This window comes from Macrotis lagotis, chromosome 4 (assembly GCF_037893015.1).
Source record: "Macrotis lagotis isolate mMagLag1 chromosome 4, bilby.v1.9.chrom.fasta, whole genome shotgun sequence".
Classification (NCBI taxonomy): Eukaryota; Metazoa; Chordata; class Mammalia; order Peramelemorphia; family Peramelidae; genus Macrotis; species Macrotis lagotis.
Genome location: NC_133661.1, coordinates 224,109,562 through 224,128,310, shown reverse-complemented (window position 1 = coordinate 224,128,310; position 18,749 = coordinate 224,109,562). Strand labels below are relative to the sequence as shown.

Sequence of the window (18,749 nt, the reverse complement as noted above, 5' to 3'; positions counted from 1 at the left end):
TTTAAAACCCATTTCTCTCTATCTCTCATTGAGGTCTTTGTTGCCACTGACAAGGACCATTCTAGTAGCTTCCCCTATCTTCACTTTGATATTTATTCCTGTCACTGATCTCTCCTCTGGCCTATGCTCCTTATTTTTGGTTCTTTTTATTTATTATTTATATTTGAGACCTTCTCATAGAGTAGTAGCTTCATTATTATTTGTTGGATTTCTTGACCTCAGTGGGTATATAGTCCAAACACAGCTTGAAGCAGGAATACCCTCTATGGCATCCCCAAGGAATCCCTTTAGACCTATAAACTAGTTTTTAAAAAGAAAACCCTCAGGCTCTCGAAGATAATAAAGAATATGCATTTAATAGCATGTTCATATACAGCTTAAACGTGTATTAATTCTTCTTTTTGTCAGTGCATTACAGGAGTAAAAGAAGAGAAGTACCATTTGTGAATGCACAAAGTTGACCATGAGCGCCACCGCATCTCGGCACTCTTGCACTATGAAAATTCGACTTTAGGAATGGGATTCCGACCGCGGTGTTACCGTGTCAGCGCTGGGATTCCATTAGGATGGTATGCAATCTACAGTTTGTTTTTTTTAATCCCAATGGAATTGTATACAAGTATTATGAAAAGAATAAAATTTCTTATTCATAAAACTAAAGGGGTTATCCTAAAGCTTACAAGAAGAAAGTACAGCCTCAAACAAAGGAGTCAAAAAACCTAGTTTTTGTGGTTTGTTGCAGTTGTTTTAAAAATAAGCCACCGTACTGGACAGTTTTGGAAAATGATATTATAAAAAGGGAAAGAAAGAAAAAAAGAAAGGGAGGAAGAATTGGCACAGTTAAACCCCCTAATTTCTAAGTGCACTTTGTAATGCTCCTTGCAAGCTGCCGCTTTTTCCCACGATCGTGACCCCAAGCCTCCGTAGGGTGTCACCGGCGCACGGTGAGGAGTTTTATTGCATTGCCAAGAGTCGGTTTTAAGAAAAAACACTAAAAGGCTTCAAAAACCCTATTTATTCTCTGTCATCAAAAATAGCAACAGGGGGACTTATACAACTTTTCTGTGAGTGCCCACCAGTCTATTTTTTTCTTCTTAAAAAAAATAGAAGTCAGTTAAAGAGAAATGATTTGGTTCTTAAAAAAGAATGTAAGGAAACACTTAATCGGCTAGCCCAAGGAGACGTCAGAAACAGGTGAAGCAGGAAGGCTTCAGCGCGGCCATCGCGGGCTCCGCACGTCTGTAGCTACTCTACGGAGGGTGCGGAGCGTCCCCAGTGCCTCTGCCGCCCTGCGTGGATCCTAGTGTTTGTCTGGAACCCCGTTATTGCTGAACCAGAGTATCCCCGCTACAAGCGACAGCCCCCGTTCATAGAGGGTAGAACTGGGAGGCAGCTTCGGACGACTGGATCTCCACCTGGGCCATTTTGAACTGGGTGCACTGGAGCCACTTCCGGAGGGCGGAGGAGCTCGTGCTGGCCTGTCCCGAGCCCGGCAGCATCCTCAGGCTGTGGTGGTTCACATTGTTCTGAATTGCTTGAAGTCGTAGTTGTAGTCCAGCCGATAAATGCTGTGAAAACATAACAAGAGCCTCAGGATCCCAGAACGGCTCAGGGCTGGCGGGCATCCCTGGATGCACAGCCTCCCTAAGTGGTCATCTAGATGCCCCTGACCGGCCTCAGGGATGGGAGCACTGCCTCATCCTGAGGCAGCCCCTTCTGCCATGGGGCAGCTCTGCTAAAAGATTTGTTGTCCCTTGGATGAGTTCCAATCTGTCTCTGTTGGATCACCACTCCTTGCTCCTGGTTCTGGGGTCAAGCAAAAAAAAGTTTATCCTCTCCCATCTGACAGACCTTCAGACACTTGAAGTAGCCATCAGGCTTCCCTCCCCTGGCCCCTAAAGAGACACCCAGGTCTTCTATTCTCAAGGTGAAACGTACCTTATCCCTAGGAAAATTTAGAAGGGGATATCATTTAGTCATTGTTTCTTTCTGATGCCAATCTATTGAGTTCAAAAGTTGTCTTCTGTGGGGAGACCTGCTGCCCAAGTTCACAGCAATCTTTCTTAAATGCAAAGCTCAAAAAAGCATTCTGTCCATAGCCACAGCAATGCTGATACCATCAGGATTCAGAGGGAGCTGACATATAGATCTTAACTCTGTTATTTTCCATCATAAATACCATGCCAAGGAGAGTACCAGTGCATATTTGCCCCAGCTTATCAAGCTGATCTCTTCCCCCAGTGCTATCTCCTTGTTTCTTTTGCCCCTAAGAATGGGCACAAGGAAGCCTCCTGAATTCCTCCCACTTACCCACCTACTAATACCATCACTGTCGGACAGGTGACAAAAACTAAGACAAGATGGAAACTGAATTCTTGCACCAAACTTGTGAATGTGGCTGGCGACTAACTTCTCTATGCCTCTGCCAAGATCAAATATCTATGTTTAGGAACAATCAAGTATGTTTACCCCTCCTGCCTCAAAGCTTCCCTAGAGGCTGGCTAGTGGTATAGAAAGTGCACCAGGCTGGGAATTAGGATGCCATTAGTTCTGCATCTTCGAGGAAATTACTTCATCTCTCAGAATCACAGTTTCCTCATCAGAAAAATGGAAGGGATGCTGGTAGAGAAAGGGATTATAAATAATATCTAAAGTCACTTTCAGCTACAAAATTGAATAATTCTAATATCTGAGTTCTCACTACTTATTGATAGTGTGACTTTGGGCAAGTCACTTCTCTCTGGGTCCCAATTTCTAAAATATAAAATAAAGGAATTATACCTGAAAATCTCTGATGACCCTCACAGCTCTGATTGTATCATTTAATAAATGCCCTTCAAAATTTTCTTTCCATCATGGAAGACTGATGACAGTGGTTGGGACATTTAATTGGACAGAATCTGGATCAAGTCACACTAGTTTGTTCTTTAAAAATGGCTAGACTTCTGCATCTAATCAGCAAACTAGGACTTGTTGAGAACAAGACACATCAGATCCATAGCACAAACCTGCATTTGGAATGGAGAATCAGTGAGAAGGATCCCTGGAAATGGTTCTCTTGCCTTTCACTTGAGAGTTTATTGTTATTACTCTGAGGTCTAAAGGCTTGCTGTGTCTCTCTAAGAACTGTCCTTCCAAGCTCCTATTGAGGGAACAGTCTCTACACAAAAGTGCAATAAGGTATTTGATAAATGCTATAGAAATAGAGTTTAGAGTTGGAAGACCTTAGAAACCATTTAGTTCTCCCCACACCACCCTCTGATGAGGGAAATAGCTCCAGAAAGATTGAGGGACTTACCTAACTGGCAGAGTTGGGATCAAACTTAGGTCTTCTGATGCCAAATATAGTACTCCTTCCCTGGCATTATTTTCTGATAATGATTCTATGTGGCCATGCGGATAGAACACAGGGCCAGAATTTAAGATGAGGATTCTAGTTGGAGGTCTGCTACTTTTAATATGTAACTTGGAGTAGGTCACTTAACTTTCTGGATCATCATAATCTATAAAATGTAATCTATAAAATCCTTGAATATTTTATAGGAATATGTTCTAAGGATATAAATAATATAACAACCAGTGTGGCCCAATGGAAAGAGTACTCAGGATTTGAATTTGAATCTTGGCTGCTGCTTAGTGGTTCTCTGACTTTGGTCAAATCATTTAATTTTTCTGGATCTCAGTTCCCAATCTATAAAATGGGGATAATAATACCAACCTCATGAAGATAGTTATTTAGACTGTTTTTATAAATAATTATAATTATAATAGAGAGGCAGCATGCTATAGTAGATATAGTGCTAGGCCTAGAATGAGGATTCAAGGCCATCTCTGAAACTGAGCTACTTGAAGCTGAGAAAGTTGCCTCCTCCTCAGATGGGTATGATGATGATAATGTTAGTCCCTTGTAATCACAGAGAACCATGTCATTATACACCTGATGACATGACCTACACAATTATATGTATTATAGGGAGGGAAGTTTGTGCAAAGACATTCTTCTCATTTGTTTTTACCAGAACTATTTCACCCTATGGCCTGATGTGATAGGAAACAGGCCTTTAGAGGATGTTTGGATGTTGCAGGAATCCTTGACCCTTGAGTACAATATGTGTTTAGAGGGAGGTATTGACAAAGTCACAGGTGCTTAATGTGTTGTCATAACAAACACAGGCAGTGCTTTAAAAAATGATATAGTAGACAAAGGTTTGAAGTCAGTATCCTGGTTTTGAATCCCAGCTCTTGTGTAAGCCTAGACAAGACAAATAACTCTGGGTCTTAATTTCCCTCTCTGTAACATGAAAGAATTGGACTCGATCTGCAAGGTCCTTTCCAGTTCTAAATTCTATGGTCCAGTACTTGGAAGGATGACAGTGGTGATGATAGTGGAATTATAAGACAATCTGCAATTACCATGTGACATGCATGACAATTCTTAAAGTGAAATTAATATTCAAAATTTCTATGAACTTCATGGCATTTTCAAGATGAACAGAAGTTCAAACTAAAAACTTACCCTAAAAATAGCCTATAGAATAACTTACCTTCAAATTTGACTGAATCATTGGCAGCCACATAGGTATGAGCTGTGAGGGAGAAACAAAGATATTGGCTATTATTGTACTATTTGGCCACATCAGACGCAATTACAGTGAGGGAAAGCAGGGCATCGTTAATCCTTCTCTCTTTGCAAAGATGAGGGCACATGCTGAGGCATTGCCCATAATCAGAAAAAAAAATGTTTTTGAGTCCAGGCCCTGCTGAGCTGGTGGCATTTGGAGGTTAATAAGTACCCCATGGTTCCTTGGAACATACACTTTAGAGCAAATGACTGATTATCTCTAGAAAGCCTCTCAATGAGGGGAAAGTTAGTATATAGTTTTAAAAATGCCTTCACTTCCTTAAATAGGTTTTCCTTCCTAGAATCCTCAGAAATTATTCTCCAGATATAACCATGATTGTATTAGCTCTTTGCTGTTAAGAAAAGGTTCATGGACAGCAGCTAGAATTCCACACTACCAGAAAAAGATAGACTTCTATTTCCAACTTCTACGATTTAGAAGGTAAATTGAAACAAAGCAAGGAGGTAGGAACTTTGTACAGTCTGTGTATATACCTAAATGACTGGTACAAGGAAGGGGCCAGACTCAGCACAAGGCTTTAAAATCCATAGTCTCTATAGACTATATCTATTCCTACATATGACTTTCTCTCTTTTGGGCAGGATATTTTGTATAGAGTAGAAACAATGTCCCTCATTCCTGATTAAGTACCACCAGCTTCTACTTTCTCCAAAGGTCTCAGCTCCCTTAAAGCAGTAGAAAATTTCAATTCAACAATGTAGTGAAATAAGGAATAGTCCCTCCGAGCTTTCAGAAGACAAGTTGTAATTGTTATTTCCTCAGTCTGAGGCACGATTTCGGGAGAGTCTGAAGAGAAATCCTAATTAAAGTCTGAAAAAACCTGAAGTTAGAAGTTTAAATAGTGACCCTTTAATTCTTAAACCAATAATTTGTTTAATTTACTCCAATTTACTGTCCTCTTTGGAGACTGTTAACACATCAAAATTGAATTTATTGAGTCTAAGAAAGTGATTATTTTTATTTCTGTTTATTCTTTTGTTCCTCAGGTTAATTGGCACATATACTTATTTTAATACCTTGTTAACATTTTCAGTTTATTAGTTTCTTTAAAAAACGGTGATCTTGTTCAACACATTGATATAGCATAATTTTAGTCTTTAGGGGAAATATCAATGGGTGAAGTTCCATCATCTGAAAATGATCCCTGTGGCTTCTTCTTATTATTAGGCTTCAATTGTCATAAGACAGTAAGGGTCAGTGCCTCAGAAGTCTGTGCCACAAATTATCTGATCTTAATCCTTGCCTAAACATTTTGAATCACAGAATAAGCTACCCCAGATATCTAGATGGCCTCTGAAGTTCTTATAGCTCTGAGATTCTCATTTTACCAAAAACCAAAGAGAAGTAAAAGATAAAACATTGGTACCAACTTCTATAGCAGCTTCAGGGATTTACTGTCTTAATATGGTGTCAATAATTCAGGAAACAATTTCATGAGATGGCTGGGCTGTCTATCCCTGCCACACACACACACACACACACAGACACGTGTATAAGGTTATCAACATAGGAAACAAATGTTCAGGAGAAAAGGAAATTCTAACCAGCAGTCTGGAGATTGGAGTTAAATGTCTATAATTAGAGTTTACAAATAGTGATTGTGAGTAACCATAGAGTTGGTGATTGTTATTCTAGGAGAATATATTAATTCATCATCAGGTTACAGTTCAGAAACAGTTCATCCATGAACTTGTATAGGAAAAAAATACACCTTCATTTTACTTATCTCTACATCAATTTAGTATTTAATTTAAAAATGTATTTCAGAAGGGGTCCATAGACTTTACCAGACAACCAAGTGGGATCCATGACCCACACAAAATTTAAAAACCCTACGCTTAGGAGATTTCCTGGTATGTCTGACTCCAAATTTGGTCTATTAGTGCCCCTCTGAGAGTATTTTCCCAGGTGTTTCCTTTCCTCATAAGAAAGTCTTTGCATTCTTTTGGTATGGCTTATATCTGGGGCCAAGATGTTGGATTGCCTCTTAAAGAAAAAGCAAATACCAGAGCGCTCAGCCCACAGAAGGTAAGAGGGTGGGTGCAGACTGTTAAGGTCTCTCCTCTGACCCTTTTATAGAGACAGCACTCTGTGGCTATGTCCATAGTCAGACCCTGGTTGTAGTCTTGGGGCCCACATTGCCATCCACAGACCAGAGCACAGGCCAGGAGAGCAGTCAGAGTCTCTCACACCTTGAAGGAATTGAGGTCCTTGCCAGGAGTGTCCCAATAATACTCAAAATTTTGGGAAGCACCCCAAAACCAGGCTGGGGAAATGAGTGAATAGAAAAAAAGAAACATGACCAGAGACAATTACTTTGGTCCCATGGTGGATCAAGACACATACTCTGAAGATTAGAAAGTCCAAGCTTCTGCATCTAAAACCTCCAAGAAATATAGAGGTTGGTCTCAGGCTATTTTAGAGCTCAAGAAATATTTTGAAAATCAAGTAAGGGAAGTAGAGGAATAATTGGGAAGAAAAATGAGGGAGATGCAGGAAAAACATGAAAACCAAGTCAACAGCTTAGTCAAGGAGATCCAAAAAAATACTGAAGAAAATAACATACTAAAAACTAGTTTGGGTCAAATGGGAAAAAAACAGTTCAAAAACTTAATGAGGAGCCATATTAATGAGGAGAAAAATACCTTAAAAAAGCAGAATTGGCCAGATGAAAAAGGAGATAAGAAATCTCTCTGAGGAAAACAAATCCTTCAAATGTAGAATGGAGCTAAAGGAAGTTGATGACTTTGTGAGGAATCAAGACACAATAAAACAATATCAAAAGAATGGAAAAACTAGAAGAAACAGTGAAATATCTCATTGAAAAAAAACAACTGATCTGGAAAAACAGATCCAAAGGAGACAATTTAAAAACTATTGGGCTACCTGAAAATCATGATCAGGAAAAGAGCTTTGACTTCATTTTTAAAGAATTTCTACAGGAAAATTGTTCTGATATCCTAGAAGCAGAGGGAAAAATAGAAATTAAGATAATCCACCTATCTCCTCCTGAAAGTGATCCAAAAAACCCCAACCCCCTAGGAATATTATAGCTAAGTTCCAGAACTCCCAAGGCAAAGAGAAAATACTATGAGCAGCCAAAAGGAAAAAATACAAACATTATGGACTTAGCAGCACCTACATTAAGGGCTCATAGGGCTTGGAATATAATATTCCAGAAGGCAAAAAAATCTTGGAATGCAACCAAGAATCAACTACCCAGTAAAACTGTACATCCTCTTCCAGAGGAAAAGATGGACTTTCATTGAAATAAGAGAATTTTAAATGTTCCTGTTGAAATGACCAGAACTAAACAGAAAATTTGATCTTCAAGTACACACACACACACACACACACACACAGAGAGAGAGAGAGAGAGAGAGAGAGAGAGAGAGAGAGAGAGAAGATAAGATGAGAAGGGTAAATTATGAGGGACTTAGTGATAATGAACTGCATGTATTCCTACATGGAAAGAAGATACTGATAATACTCATATGAACCTTCTCATTTAATAGAGCAGGCAGAAGGAGCTTTTATAGATGATGCACAGGAGAGGGCTGAATTTGAAAATATAATATATTGTAAAAGCTCCTTCTGCCTAGGTAAAAGGGAAATGTACAGGGAGAAAGGGAAAGGAGAGGTAAAATAGGCTAAGATATTTAATGTAAAAGAGTCAAGAAATAGCTTTTGCAATGGTTTGGAAGCAGGGAAGGTGAGGGGGGAATGAGGGAACCTTCATTCTCACTAGAAATGACTCAGAGAGGAAACAACACATATACTTAAGAAGGCATAGAAATCTAGAAGAAAAAGGAGAGAAGGGATGGAGAAAGGGGATAGGGGAGGGGAGGGGGGATATAGGTGACAAAGGACAGGGTAGATCATGGGAGAAGACAGATATAACACATTTTATTTTTTTACTTTTTGTAAGGTGAAAGGATTGGGTGGGCTGTCTAGGACTACAGGGCTGGGTGGGTGCTAGGCCTCTGGGGGGGGCAATGTAGGCATGGGGCCTCTTGGCCCTAGGACTAGTGCTCTGTCCACTGTGCCATTCAGCTGTCCTGCAGCACACTTTTGAAGAGGGACAGAGTGAAAAGAACAGAAAATATAGCAAATGGTATAGGGGAGGAAGGGATGGAGGGAATTATAATCAGCAACATCAACTGTGGAAACATATAGAAGTAACTTCTCTGATGGACTTATGATAAAGAATGTGATCCACCCCAGAGACAGAGCTGATGGTATTGGAACACAGACTGAAGCACATTTTTTTCTCTTTCTTTCACTTTATTTCTGATGAGGCTTTTTTATTTTTGTGGGGGCAGGGGGAATTATGTTTACACTTACAACAAGAATATTTTAGTAATGTGTAAATAAGTAAAAATGTAAATATAAAAAAAGAACTAGCAAACATCAGTGTAGAAAGTTTCTTTGACAAAGGTCTTTGTTCAGAACTCAGGAAGAATGGTATATTTGTCAGAAATACCCAGAAGTATGACATCTCTCAGGTCCCATCAGTAAGTGTTGCTTTTCTGAGTCAGTGGCATAGTTGTATGTGACAGACTAGTATTGTTTAAAAGATAGAGTTTAGTGGGTAAAATATTTCTTACTCTCCCCAACTAGTATAATAAGTGACTACATGATTCTCAAATGTACTTTCAAATGACATTCAGGTTTATAATTTACCAATTACATGACAGAAGGTTTCAGGTTAAACTTCATTATTATCGACAGTCTAATATAATCCAGCAATCATCCTATTTAAGGAATGCCTAATTTGGTTTATTGAATAACTTTCTTTTTGCTAGTGGCTCATGCAAAGCTGTCAGTAAGAATTAGACATAATTTACTTTGGGTTCAGTAATGATATAATAGAGTAAGGTGGGTGGTGAGGTTTTTTCCCTTCCCTGGAAAACTTTTAAAAAGGAGGTTATTTTAGCCAAAATAAAAAAGCAATGTTCTTAGAGTCAAATTAACTTAGCTCTATTCCTGGCTTTTCCACACCCATGAGACTTGTGTTTTGCCTGTTTGACCTTGGATAAGTCACTTAACATCTTTGAGTCTCAGTTTTTTTATGTGTAGGAAATAAGCATTTTGAACTTTCTGATCTGTAAGGCCCCTTGTTTGATGATGACATGGGATCCTCCAACTCTTTCTGTCACTTGAAGACTAATTTTTGTTCAAAGAAACATATTTCATTGAATGGTCCCTCCAACTAATAAGGTGATATTGGGTTATGAAAGACAATTATCCAGCATGTTGGTCATATTCTTAATGATCATTAGGACCAATACCATATCATATTCTGATATTAGCCTAATTGCACTCCCTCATCCACGGTCTTTTTCAAGGTAAAGAGAGGAAGTATGAAAGAGTATCTAGGAAACCAGGCAAAATTGAATTCATCTGATAAATACTGGCTTTGTGACCCTGAGCAAGTCACTATCAGAACTCTAATTCTCTAAAACTACTCTAAGTTGCAGGAGGGTACTGACTTACATTGGTAGAGGTTGCTTCCTTACCTGGGGAATTCTCCCAATATCAATTAAATAATGGGTTCAGTACTTATCCCAGTCCCATCTAGGCCTTAGCATAGCACTAAGGAAACTTGTGGGGGGGGGGGTTTCCCCCATCTCCTAAAGTACATAGTCAAAAGAATAGAAAATAATGAAACTATCAGGGATATAATTGGACTGATATGCTCTTTCTCAATTCCTTGACTTTTTCATATCAAACAATGACTTTAAACATGTTATTGTAATCTCTAAGGCACTTTCTTCAATTAAATTACATTTATCTTAAAGAATCACACAGATAAGGGGCAATGATTGAAATAACTATACCTTTGAGAAGGGTAAACATGTACTACCCAGTTTCTCCTGGCGCCACTGTCAGGACAATTTTCTTCCACAAGTATATTGTTAATGAGTAATTTTCACATTTTATCATGTTTTCTCACATTTAGTTAAGATTTTTAATACAAGTAAATCCTCCAGCTGTGGCTACTGAAACTGTTTTTTAAATTGTCTCATTCAAAAGAGATGGCTAGGCTCTGAAAGCTGGGGTGGAAGTTTTTCCTAAGAACGATTATGGCTTTCATACCTTGACAAAAATGGTTGAATTGCATTCTTGTAGTGCTTCCATCAAACTGATCACATGGAGACATACCATTTCTACCATCTGAAAAAAACAAAAAAGAGAAACAAATACTTTTCCCAGTGTTCTGTTCATGCTCCTTTCCTCATGACTATTTTTTTATTTGCCTCTAAAACTCCATACCAGAAAGTGAATGAAGGTACTAATAGTTTCTAATTTGCTAAGTTTTTCTCTTCTAAAATAATTGTCCCTATATAGTACCATGAACCACTAGCTGATTATCAATTTTTTTTTCCTGGCAGCTTTCAGCTGCCTTCATTTCAAGTCATACACCTTTTCCAAAGTATTTCCCTTCTTTCATCTTGAACTCTTATCTGTCACTTAATCAGGAACAAGTTGGAGAGATCTTCAGGGAACTTTATTTGCTTTAAAGTCTTCACTTTCATTAGGATGAAGGACTCCATGAGTGATTTCATGTCTGACTGTACATAAAACAGAAAGAATAATTCCCCTAAATTAGTGTTTCCCAGCACTGGGTTTGTACCCTTATCTATACTTGTCTCAAATATTGTCAAAAAATTTACCCTACAGTCTCAGAATTAAGATAATTTTATTTCACTTTAATTTTATAGGTAACATATGCTATATAGTATCTCTTCAAGGAAAAAGGAACATTGTAAAATCCATCTGTGACACAAAACAAAAAAAATCTCTGTCCTGCATTTATACTGTACTGTTAGTGATTGGGCTCAGTGATGAATGTTTGTCTAAGTAAAAAAAAAATTCTGCAGAAGTTTATTTAAAATGACACTAACATCTGTGATAATGGCTACAATGTTGTAGAATAGCTTCAAGATCTAAAAAGATTTTAACAGGCTAGGAAGACTCTAACAAGATTAAATTTACATCATGAGTCAAGGACCTAGGTCTTTCTCAGAACTCTTTCACTAAAGCATCCTGTCTATAATTTATCATCTTTAAGATATATTTGAAGGCCATTGAGGTTAAATCCATTCTACTATTGAACAAGTATTATTTTATAAGTATGAAGCCCTTGGCTAGGTATTAGAAATACAAGGAAAAAAACAGAACAATCTCTGCCCTTCAAGAGGTTCCATTCTTTTGGAATGAAACCACATGTACAGAAGTAAATCAAGATGCAATAAAGTGTATATATATATATATATATATATATATATATATATATAAAGCAATTTCAGACAGAGTATAATAACTCTGGTAACATCAAAGACCTTGTGTAAGAGGTGTCATTTGAGCTAAATCTTGATGCAAGAAAGAGATTCAAAGAAGAGGAGGTGAGGAGGGACCTATTCCATGCATAGGGGAAGATAGCCTTGTGAGAGGCATGGTGATACAAATCGGAATATAATGGACAGGGAAGAGCAGTTTGGCTAAAATATGTGTGGAACAATATGAAAACAGCCTTGGAAGGTAGAGTGGAGACATTGTGAAGGCATTAAACAGAAGATTTTCTATTTTAATCTAGAGACAATAGGGAATCCCAGAAATTTCCTGAGTGACAGAACTATATTTTAGCTATATAGGTTTTTTAATGTTTTATTTTTAAATTAACAAGCATTTATCTTCTCTCCCTTTCCCAATCAAAATAAAACAAAACCATCCTATAAACTATGCTGAATCAAGCAAAAACAATCCAGATTATAGAAATATCACTTTGATGATTGACAAATGACTTACCCAAAAGTCAAAAAACTAATCAAAGTCAGAGGTAGGACATGAATCTACATCTTCCGGTAGAATATAAATTCATTGAGGAAAGAGAGTGTCTCACTTTTAACTTTTTTTCACTTTTAAGTTTTTATCCCCAGTATTTAGCACAGTCCCTGGTATACAGCATTAATAAATGTTTATTGTTCTTGCTTTTGTTACTGACTTCGTGTCCAATATCTGACCTACTGTGTCATGGTACCTTTAACAGGAATGAATTTAAAGCTCAGACCTTAGATTCAAAAAATATAGTACAGTCATTTTTCAGTCATGTCTGATTCTTCATGACCCTATTTGGCCAAGATGTTGAAGTGGTTTACCATTCCTTCTTCAGCTCATTTTACAGTTGAGGAAACAGAGGTAAATGGGATTAGGTGATTTGCCCAGGATTACACAGCTAGATAAATGTCTAAAGCCAGATTTCATAATATGAAGTGTACTATATAAATGATTATTACAACTATCATCAGAAGTAGTACAGAGAAAAGAGGGTGAGGTTTACAAACTACAGATTGGACAATTCCTGGCAAATTCTGCACCATGACTAAATGAATCAATAGTTAAACATCTAGAATAGGAAGTGGTAATTCCCAGAAACCCTGCAAATCTTCTTAATAACAAATTATGCCAAATAGTTGGTATACACCAAAATATTTTATCACTTTTAGTGATAACAAAGACCTGGAGAAGATAAGATATCCATTAATTGGGGACTGGCTATGCAAACTATGTTCTTGAAATTATTTGAGTAATATACCCTAAGAAATGAAAACTATGGAAAAACTAAGAGAAGTATGAGAAATTGTTTTTGAAATTATGCAGAATGACAAGCAGAATACAATAATGTAAATGAGAAAAAATGACAATGAAACTGAATTGTATGTAATTATAATGGTCTATCCAGGCCACGGAGACAAATAAGAAAAAGAACCAACATTTCTTCTTTGTAGAGGTAGGAACTTTGTAGGCTTTTATACATACTATCACACACAACTGTTAATTAGTTTTGCTGAGTCATTTTTTTCATTTTCCTTTAAAATATTTTTATAAAGGAATGGCTCAATAGCTAGATGTGGGGGAGATATTTAGAAAGTGATGTAAAAATAAATCAATAAAAATAATATGTAAGTAAAAGGTAATGTTAGACTAACTTTAATCTTTTTTGGGGGGGATAGGCTAACTAGAGCCACTTATTAAAAGGAATATTCAAGAAGCTTCAGCAAAGCATCTAACAAACTCTCCCAGGCTACTTTTGTGTACAATCAACTGGACAGATATGGATTAGATGATCAACTAGGAAAGAGGTTTCTAGAGGATCTGCCTTAGGGATCTGTCTTGGCACTATGCAAATGAACATTTTTATACAAATTTGAAGATAAGACATAGATGGCATGCTTATCAGATCAAATTTAAGAGATGGCAAATATGTTAGATGATATCCAGAATTCAAAAAGCATTCAAGAAGCAAGAATGATAGGGCCAAATTAAACAAAAAATATTTTACAAAGTTAAGAAAAATTGACTTTATAATTTCAAAATGAGAAAAGTTTAATTAAACAATAGTTCTTTTGAAAAAAGATCAAGGTGATTTAGAAGATTATAATCTTAATATGTTAGCAGTTCAATGTATGTTCCAAAAACCCTGTCAAATAAATGTAATCTCAAGTTCCATTAAAAATTCCATTCTTGGGGCAGCTAGGTGGTGCCGTGGATAGAGCACCGGCCCTAGAGTCAGGAGTATCTGAGTTCAAATCCGATCTCCGACATTTAATAATTGCCTAGCTATGTGACCTTGGGCAAATCACTTAATCCCATTGCCTTCCCAAAAAATCAAAAAAAAAACAAAAGAAAAGAAGAAAAAGACCAAAGAAAAGGAAAAAGAGAGAAAAGTTCCATTCTTAATGGTCCCATTTTACTTTGCACTGCACCAATCACATCTGAAATATCATGTTCAATTCTGAGTAACAAAATTGGAGAGGCTCTGTCTAAAGAAAGAAAGGCATTTTGGACATGATAGCTATTTTCAAAATTTTAAGGAATATTATAAAGGGATATTATAAAGTTCCTAGGGAACAGAATAGAATATAATGAATAGGACAGTTAGGTGATGTAGTAGATGCCAGCCCTGGAGGACCTGAGCTCAAATACACTTGATAATTACCTAGCTATGTGACCTTGTGCAAGTCACTTAATCCCACTGCCTTATAACCCCCCCCAAAAAAAAGAGTATAATGGATATAATTTATAGCAATAGATACAGGTTTGAGGCCAGGAAAAATTTTCCACCAATAAGAGCTATCCAAAAAGGCAATTATACTATCCTGGGAGGTCATGAGCTCTCTCTCACTATAATAAAAACTACAGTCCAAGTGAAAACTGGATTTAGGAATCATCCAGAACTAAGAGATGGAATTCATGGAACAGCCAGGAGGCAGTTGTCACTGAAATATAAGAGCTGATGTCAGGAAGTGAGGTGTAAAAAAGATAAGAAAGGACTAGGTTATAAAGAGTTCTGAAAGCCAAACAGAGCATTTTTGTATTTGTTCCTGGAGTTTTCTGAGTAGGGGGATGACATGATTAAACCTACATTTTAGGAAAATCACTTTAGAGCTTGAATCACAGATGGCTTGGAGTAGGGGGAGAAAAGGCAGGCTGTTGCAATAATACAGACATAAGGTGATGAGGGCCTCCACCAGAGTGTGGCAGTGACAGAAAAGAGAAGGGAGCTTACTTAAGAGATTACAAAGGTGAAATGGACACACCTTGCCAACAGATTGGGTATGGAGGAAAGGGGTAGGGAGGGAAGGCAGTGAGAGAGGGCAAGGAATGAACAAGGAATGAATGATAACTTCTAAGTTAAAAGATCAGAACCAAAAAGTCGTCATTAATGAGTTGAAGTCAACTTGGAGGGAAATCTCTTTTGGAGGGTCCTGGGGATCTGGCCATGGCACTATGCTTCCCAATCTGAGGAGAGAAAATATTTTAACAGACATCTCTCAACTTCTTCCTGATTAGATCATTCATAAGAACAACTCAAAATAGAAGAAAGGAAAACATATCTGGCCTTTTCAACACTGATCAATGCAAGAAGCAAACATAATTTCATGTTACCCACCTCCTGACTGAGAAGTCATAGACTCATATTTTTTTAGATTTGCCATTGTGGAAATTTGTTTTGCTTGACAATGCATATTCATTACAAGGATTTTGTTTTTCCTTTTTTTTGGCCCAATGTTTGGGATGGGGGGAGATAGGAGAAATAAGATGTTTGTTAATAGAAAAATATATATTTTCATATATCTATGACTTGAAATGAAGGAATCAGAGGGCACTCAAATCTAGAAATGGCTGTGTTAAAAAGGAACATGTGAGAAATAAGATATTATTAAGCTTCTTCCCTTACTTTCTGTTCTAATATATTAGAAGCAAATAAAACTATCCCCTTGTGGAGTTCTGGAGTTAATTTGGCTTTCATAGTGTGGCATAACAGAAATGATACTGGACTGAAGTCTGAAGATCTAGATTCAGGCCCTGACTACACCACTTTATGGTGGTGACATCACAGTCAGGTCACTTAACATCTCTGAGGTTGTCTCCTCTGTTGTTAAATAAGAATTAACCACAGCCATCCAGCATTGTGGGGAGATTCAGATTCAGTTTCCCAGTAGGTGTAAAGTGTTAGGTAAATAATGCAATCAAGTTTAGGGAGGAATATTTTTAGGAATAGATACAGAACTTACCACTTTGTTGTGTGCCATTAGTTGTAGAATGCTAGGGGTCACCCGACTCCAGAACTCCAGGGCAGTAAGAATGGCTGTAAAGCTAAATTCATTCTGATTTTGGACAGAGGGAGCAACAGCAGTTTGTTCACAGTAAACTGTCCATAGTTGAGCAAAGATAAATGCATGGAAGAGGGAACACATGTGCAACACAGATGTCTGCAAAGGAGAATGAAAGAAAGGGAGATGTTATAGCCAGCTATCATGCTGCATCCCAAGGGAGCCCCAACCAGGGGCTTGAACAATGTGACGAAGCTATAGGCAACATGTATCTGTTTCAAGACACCAGAGAATAAAAATGTTATTCCATTCCTATGAATTTATGATTCATCCTTGTCTGATCCTCACTAAGTCAGTAGGAGTGTGGGCTCAAAGAACAAAGCAGTTCATCAGAGATAAAGCCTGCTACCTCAGCCCCTTTAATTGGCAGATTAAATCCTTTCCCTCTCCTTGAAAGAGTTGAAATTTCCAACCATGGAATAACTTAGGGGAAAGAGAGGAATAATATCACCATACTTCTTAAGTATCTCAGGTTTCACGAAGTACTTTTCACAGGGTAGATAGTACAAGAATTATTATCCTCATTTTAGAATGCAAAAGCACTTTGGAAACTATAAAATACCATAGAAATGTGACTAAATGTTATTCTGCAGTTTATTTTTGACTAAGTGATTTCAAGGCAGCCTTAGAGAATTCCCAACAGAGTCTTTATTTTCCTTTTTTAATCTTTGAAATTAAGTAGCCCACAGAGGGTTGAAGCAGATATGATTTTCTTTCATACCACATTAAACTATCACAGCATCATTATTATGTAAATAATTATTTTTTTGTAATAGAGACATTGGCATGGATAGAAAGTCAACTCTTGCCTGTCTCCATATACAAAGACACCTTGAGAAATGCAAATTGAATAAAAACTTAAGGGAGAAAAGGAGTCTGGATATTTAAACAAGTTGAATTAAGGCACCAGTTGTTTTTAGAACATACAAAGGAAGGAAAATGATAAGATTCATTTATATTCTTTCCCAGAAGAAACATAATTGACTGATAAGAGTTTCCATTAGCAATTTTGATGCATATGGTCTCAATTCTGTGGAAGTTGCTTACCTTTGATTGCTCAGGAAATCCAATCAGGATAACGATAAGATGATCTGCAATGTGGGATCCTGCATCCAGAGGAATTGGCATACAGGGAGATGAAGGATTTAGACACACAGAGTTATGTGTGAGTGAACCCAGAAGCAGCCAGGACAGCAGGCGAATATGAGAAACACACTCAATGAATTCTTTAGGTCTGCAAGAGAAGAAGGAAATATGTAATATATGAAAAGGTTCCATTCTCTAAATGCAAAGAAATATTTATGGAATGAGTGAATGAATTTGAATGATCTTTATGAGTACATAAAATTATATAACAAAATGATTTATAGATATATTATTTTAATTCTCCTTTCTAATCCCAAATCTCAATTTTAATGAACAAGTAGTTACCTTTAGTTTTTCAGATCTCGATCGCCTATTATTCTATTCTGTATATAAGGAATTCTCAATAAAATTGTGCTGGTTCAGTCTCTATGGAGTCAGAGTTTATTAGAGCTGAAGAAAAAACCCCAGAGACTGCAGAGAAGAGAAATGAAGTTTTGAGAGGAGGTCTAAACTACACAGGTCACATAGATCTGAAAGTAGTACTCCTTTCAGTCATGGTCAGTCATGACCCATGACAAAGGAAAAGTTACCTATGGGATATAGCAGTGGCCTAAGTTTGGCACTTGGGCCTTTGGGCTTTCTAGTTGCACTAATTCCTCCTGTCAAAAACTGTGAGGACAACATTCTTTCTACTGTGTAGATGAACAGATAAGATAGGCCACCTTTCACACTCCTCCTTAAAAATGAGACTTCCATCCCCTTGCCCATTATACTTACTGTTCTATATAGTTTAACTTAGAACTGTTCTTTGATTGTTTTACATTAGTTCTGTCTATCCAGTTAGACTACTGACTCTTTAGATAAAAACCAGGTTCTGTGCTCCCTCCCCACACAGTATAAAAACACATAACAAATGTTTCATCAATATATTAGATCAAAGGATAGAGTGAAGTTCTATCCCATCATCTGTAATTTTTTCAAATTAACCAAAATGATCTGGATTTAATTACATACAAAATAAAATAGAGAAAGAATATACCTATTATACAGGTATAGGAATGCAATAAGGAAGGGGGGGGATTATTCACTGCATCTGGCCACTAGATGTGCTAAATATTTGAAGGCTTTTCCAGAATAATCATCATTCCTTTAAGGTTTAATTTCATAGAATAAAAGCATTTGCAATTTTTTTCTCTCACAACAATGTAAGAAACTACGTCATGTTCTGAGCTCAGTAATGATGCTGAAGCACAAAAGCAATAGGTTTTTAAAGTCACTTCTTGGCAAATCTTTGTTTCTACATTTCATATCAATCACAGAACATTTCTACAAATCCTAA

General features: G+C 37.2%; 1 protein-coding gene across 14 annotated transcripts in view; it reads right to left on the bottom strand.

The window, feature by feature from the left end:
• Positions 1-369: 369 nt before the first annotated feature.
• UNC79 (unc-79 homolog, NALCN channel complex subunit) overlaps positions 370-18,749 on the bottom strand; it is a 364,853-nt gene continuing 346,473 nt past the window's right edge. For 13 of the 14 annotated variants that reach the window (XM_074235468.1, XM_074235454.1, XM_074235458.1 and 10 more), the window contains 5 exons: positions 17,372-17,558; positions 16,226-16,423; positions 10,743-10,820; positions 4,545-4,586; positions 370-1,568 (listed from right to left, as the gene is read on the bottom strand). In XM_074235468.1, coding sequence (XP_074091569.1) covers positions 1,368-1,568; positions 4,545-4,586; positions 10,743-10,820; positions 16,226-16,423; positions 17,372-17,558 — 706 coding nt within the window. In that variant the 3' untranslated portion in view covers positions 370-1,367. The other variant, XM_074235465.1, reaches the window with a different exon arrangement.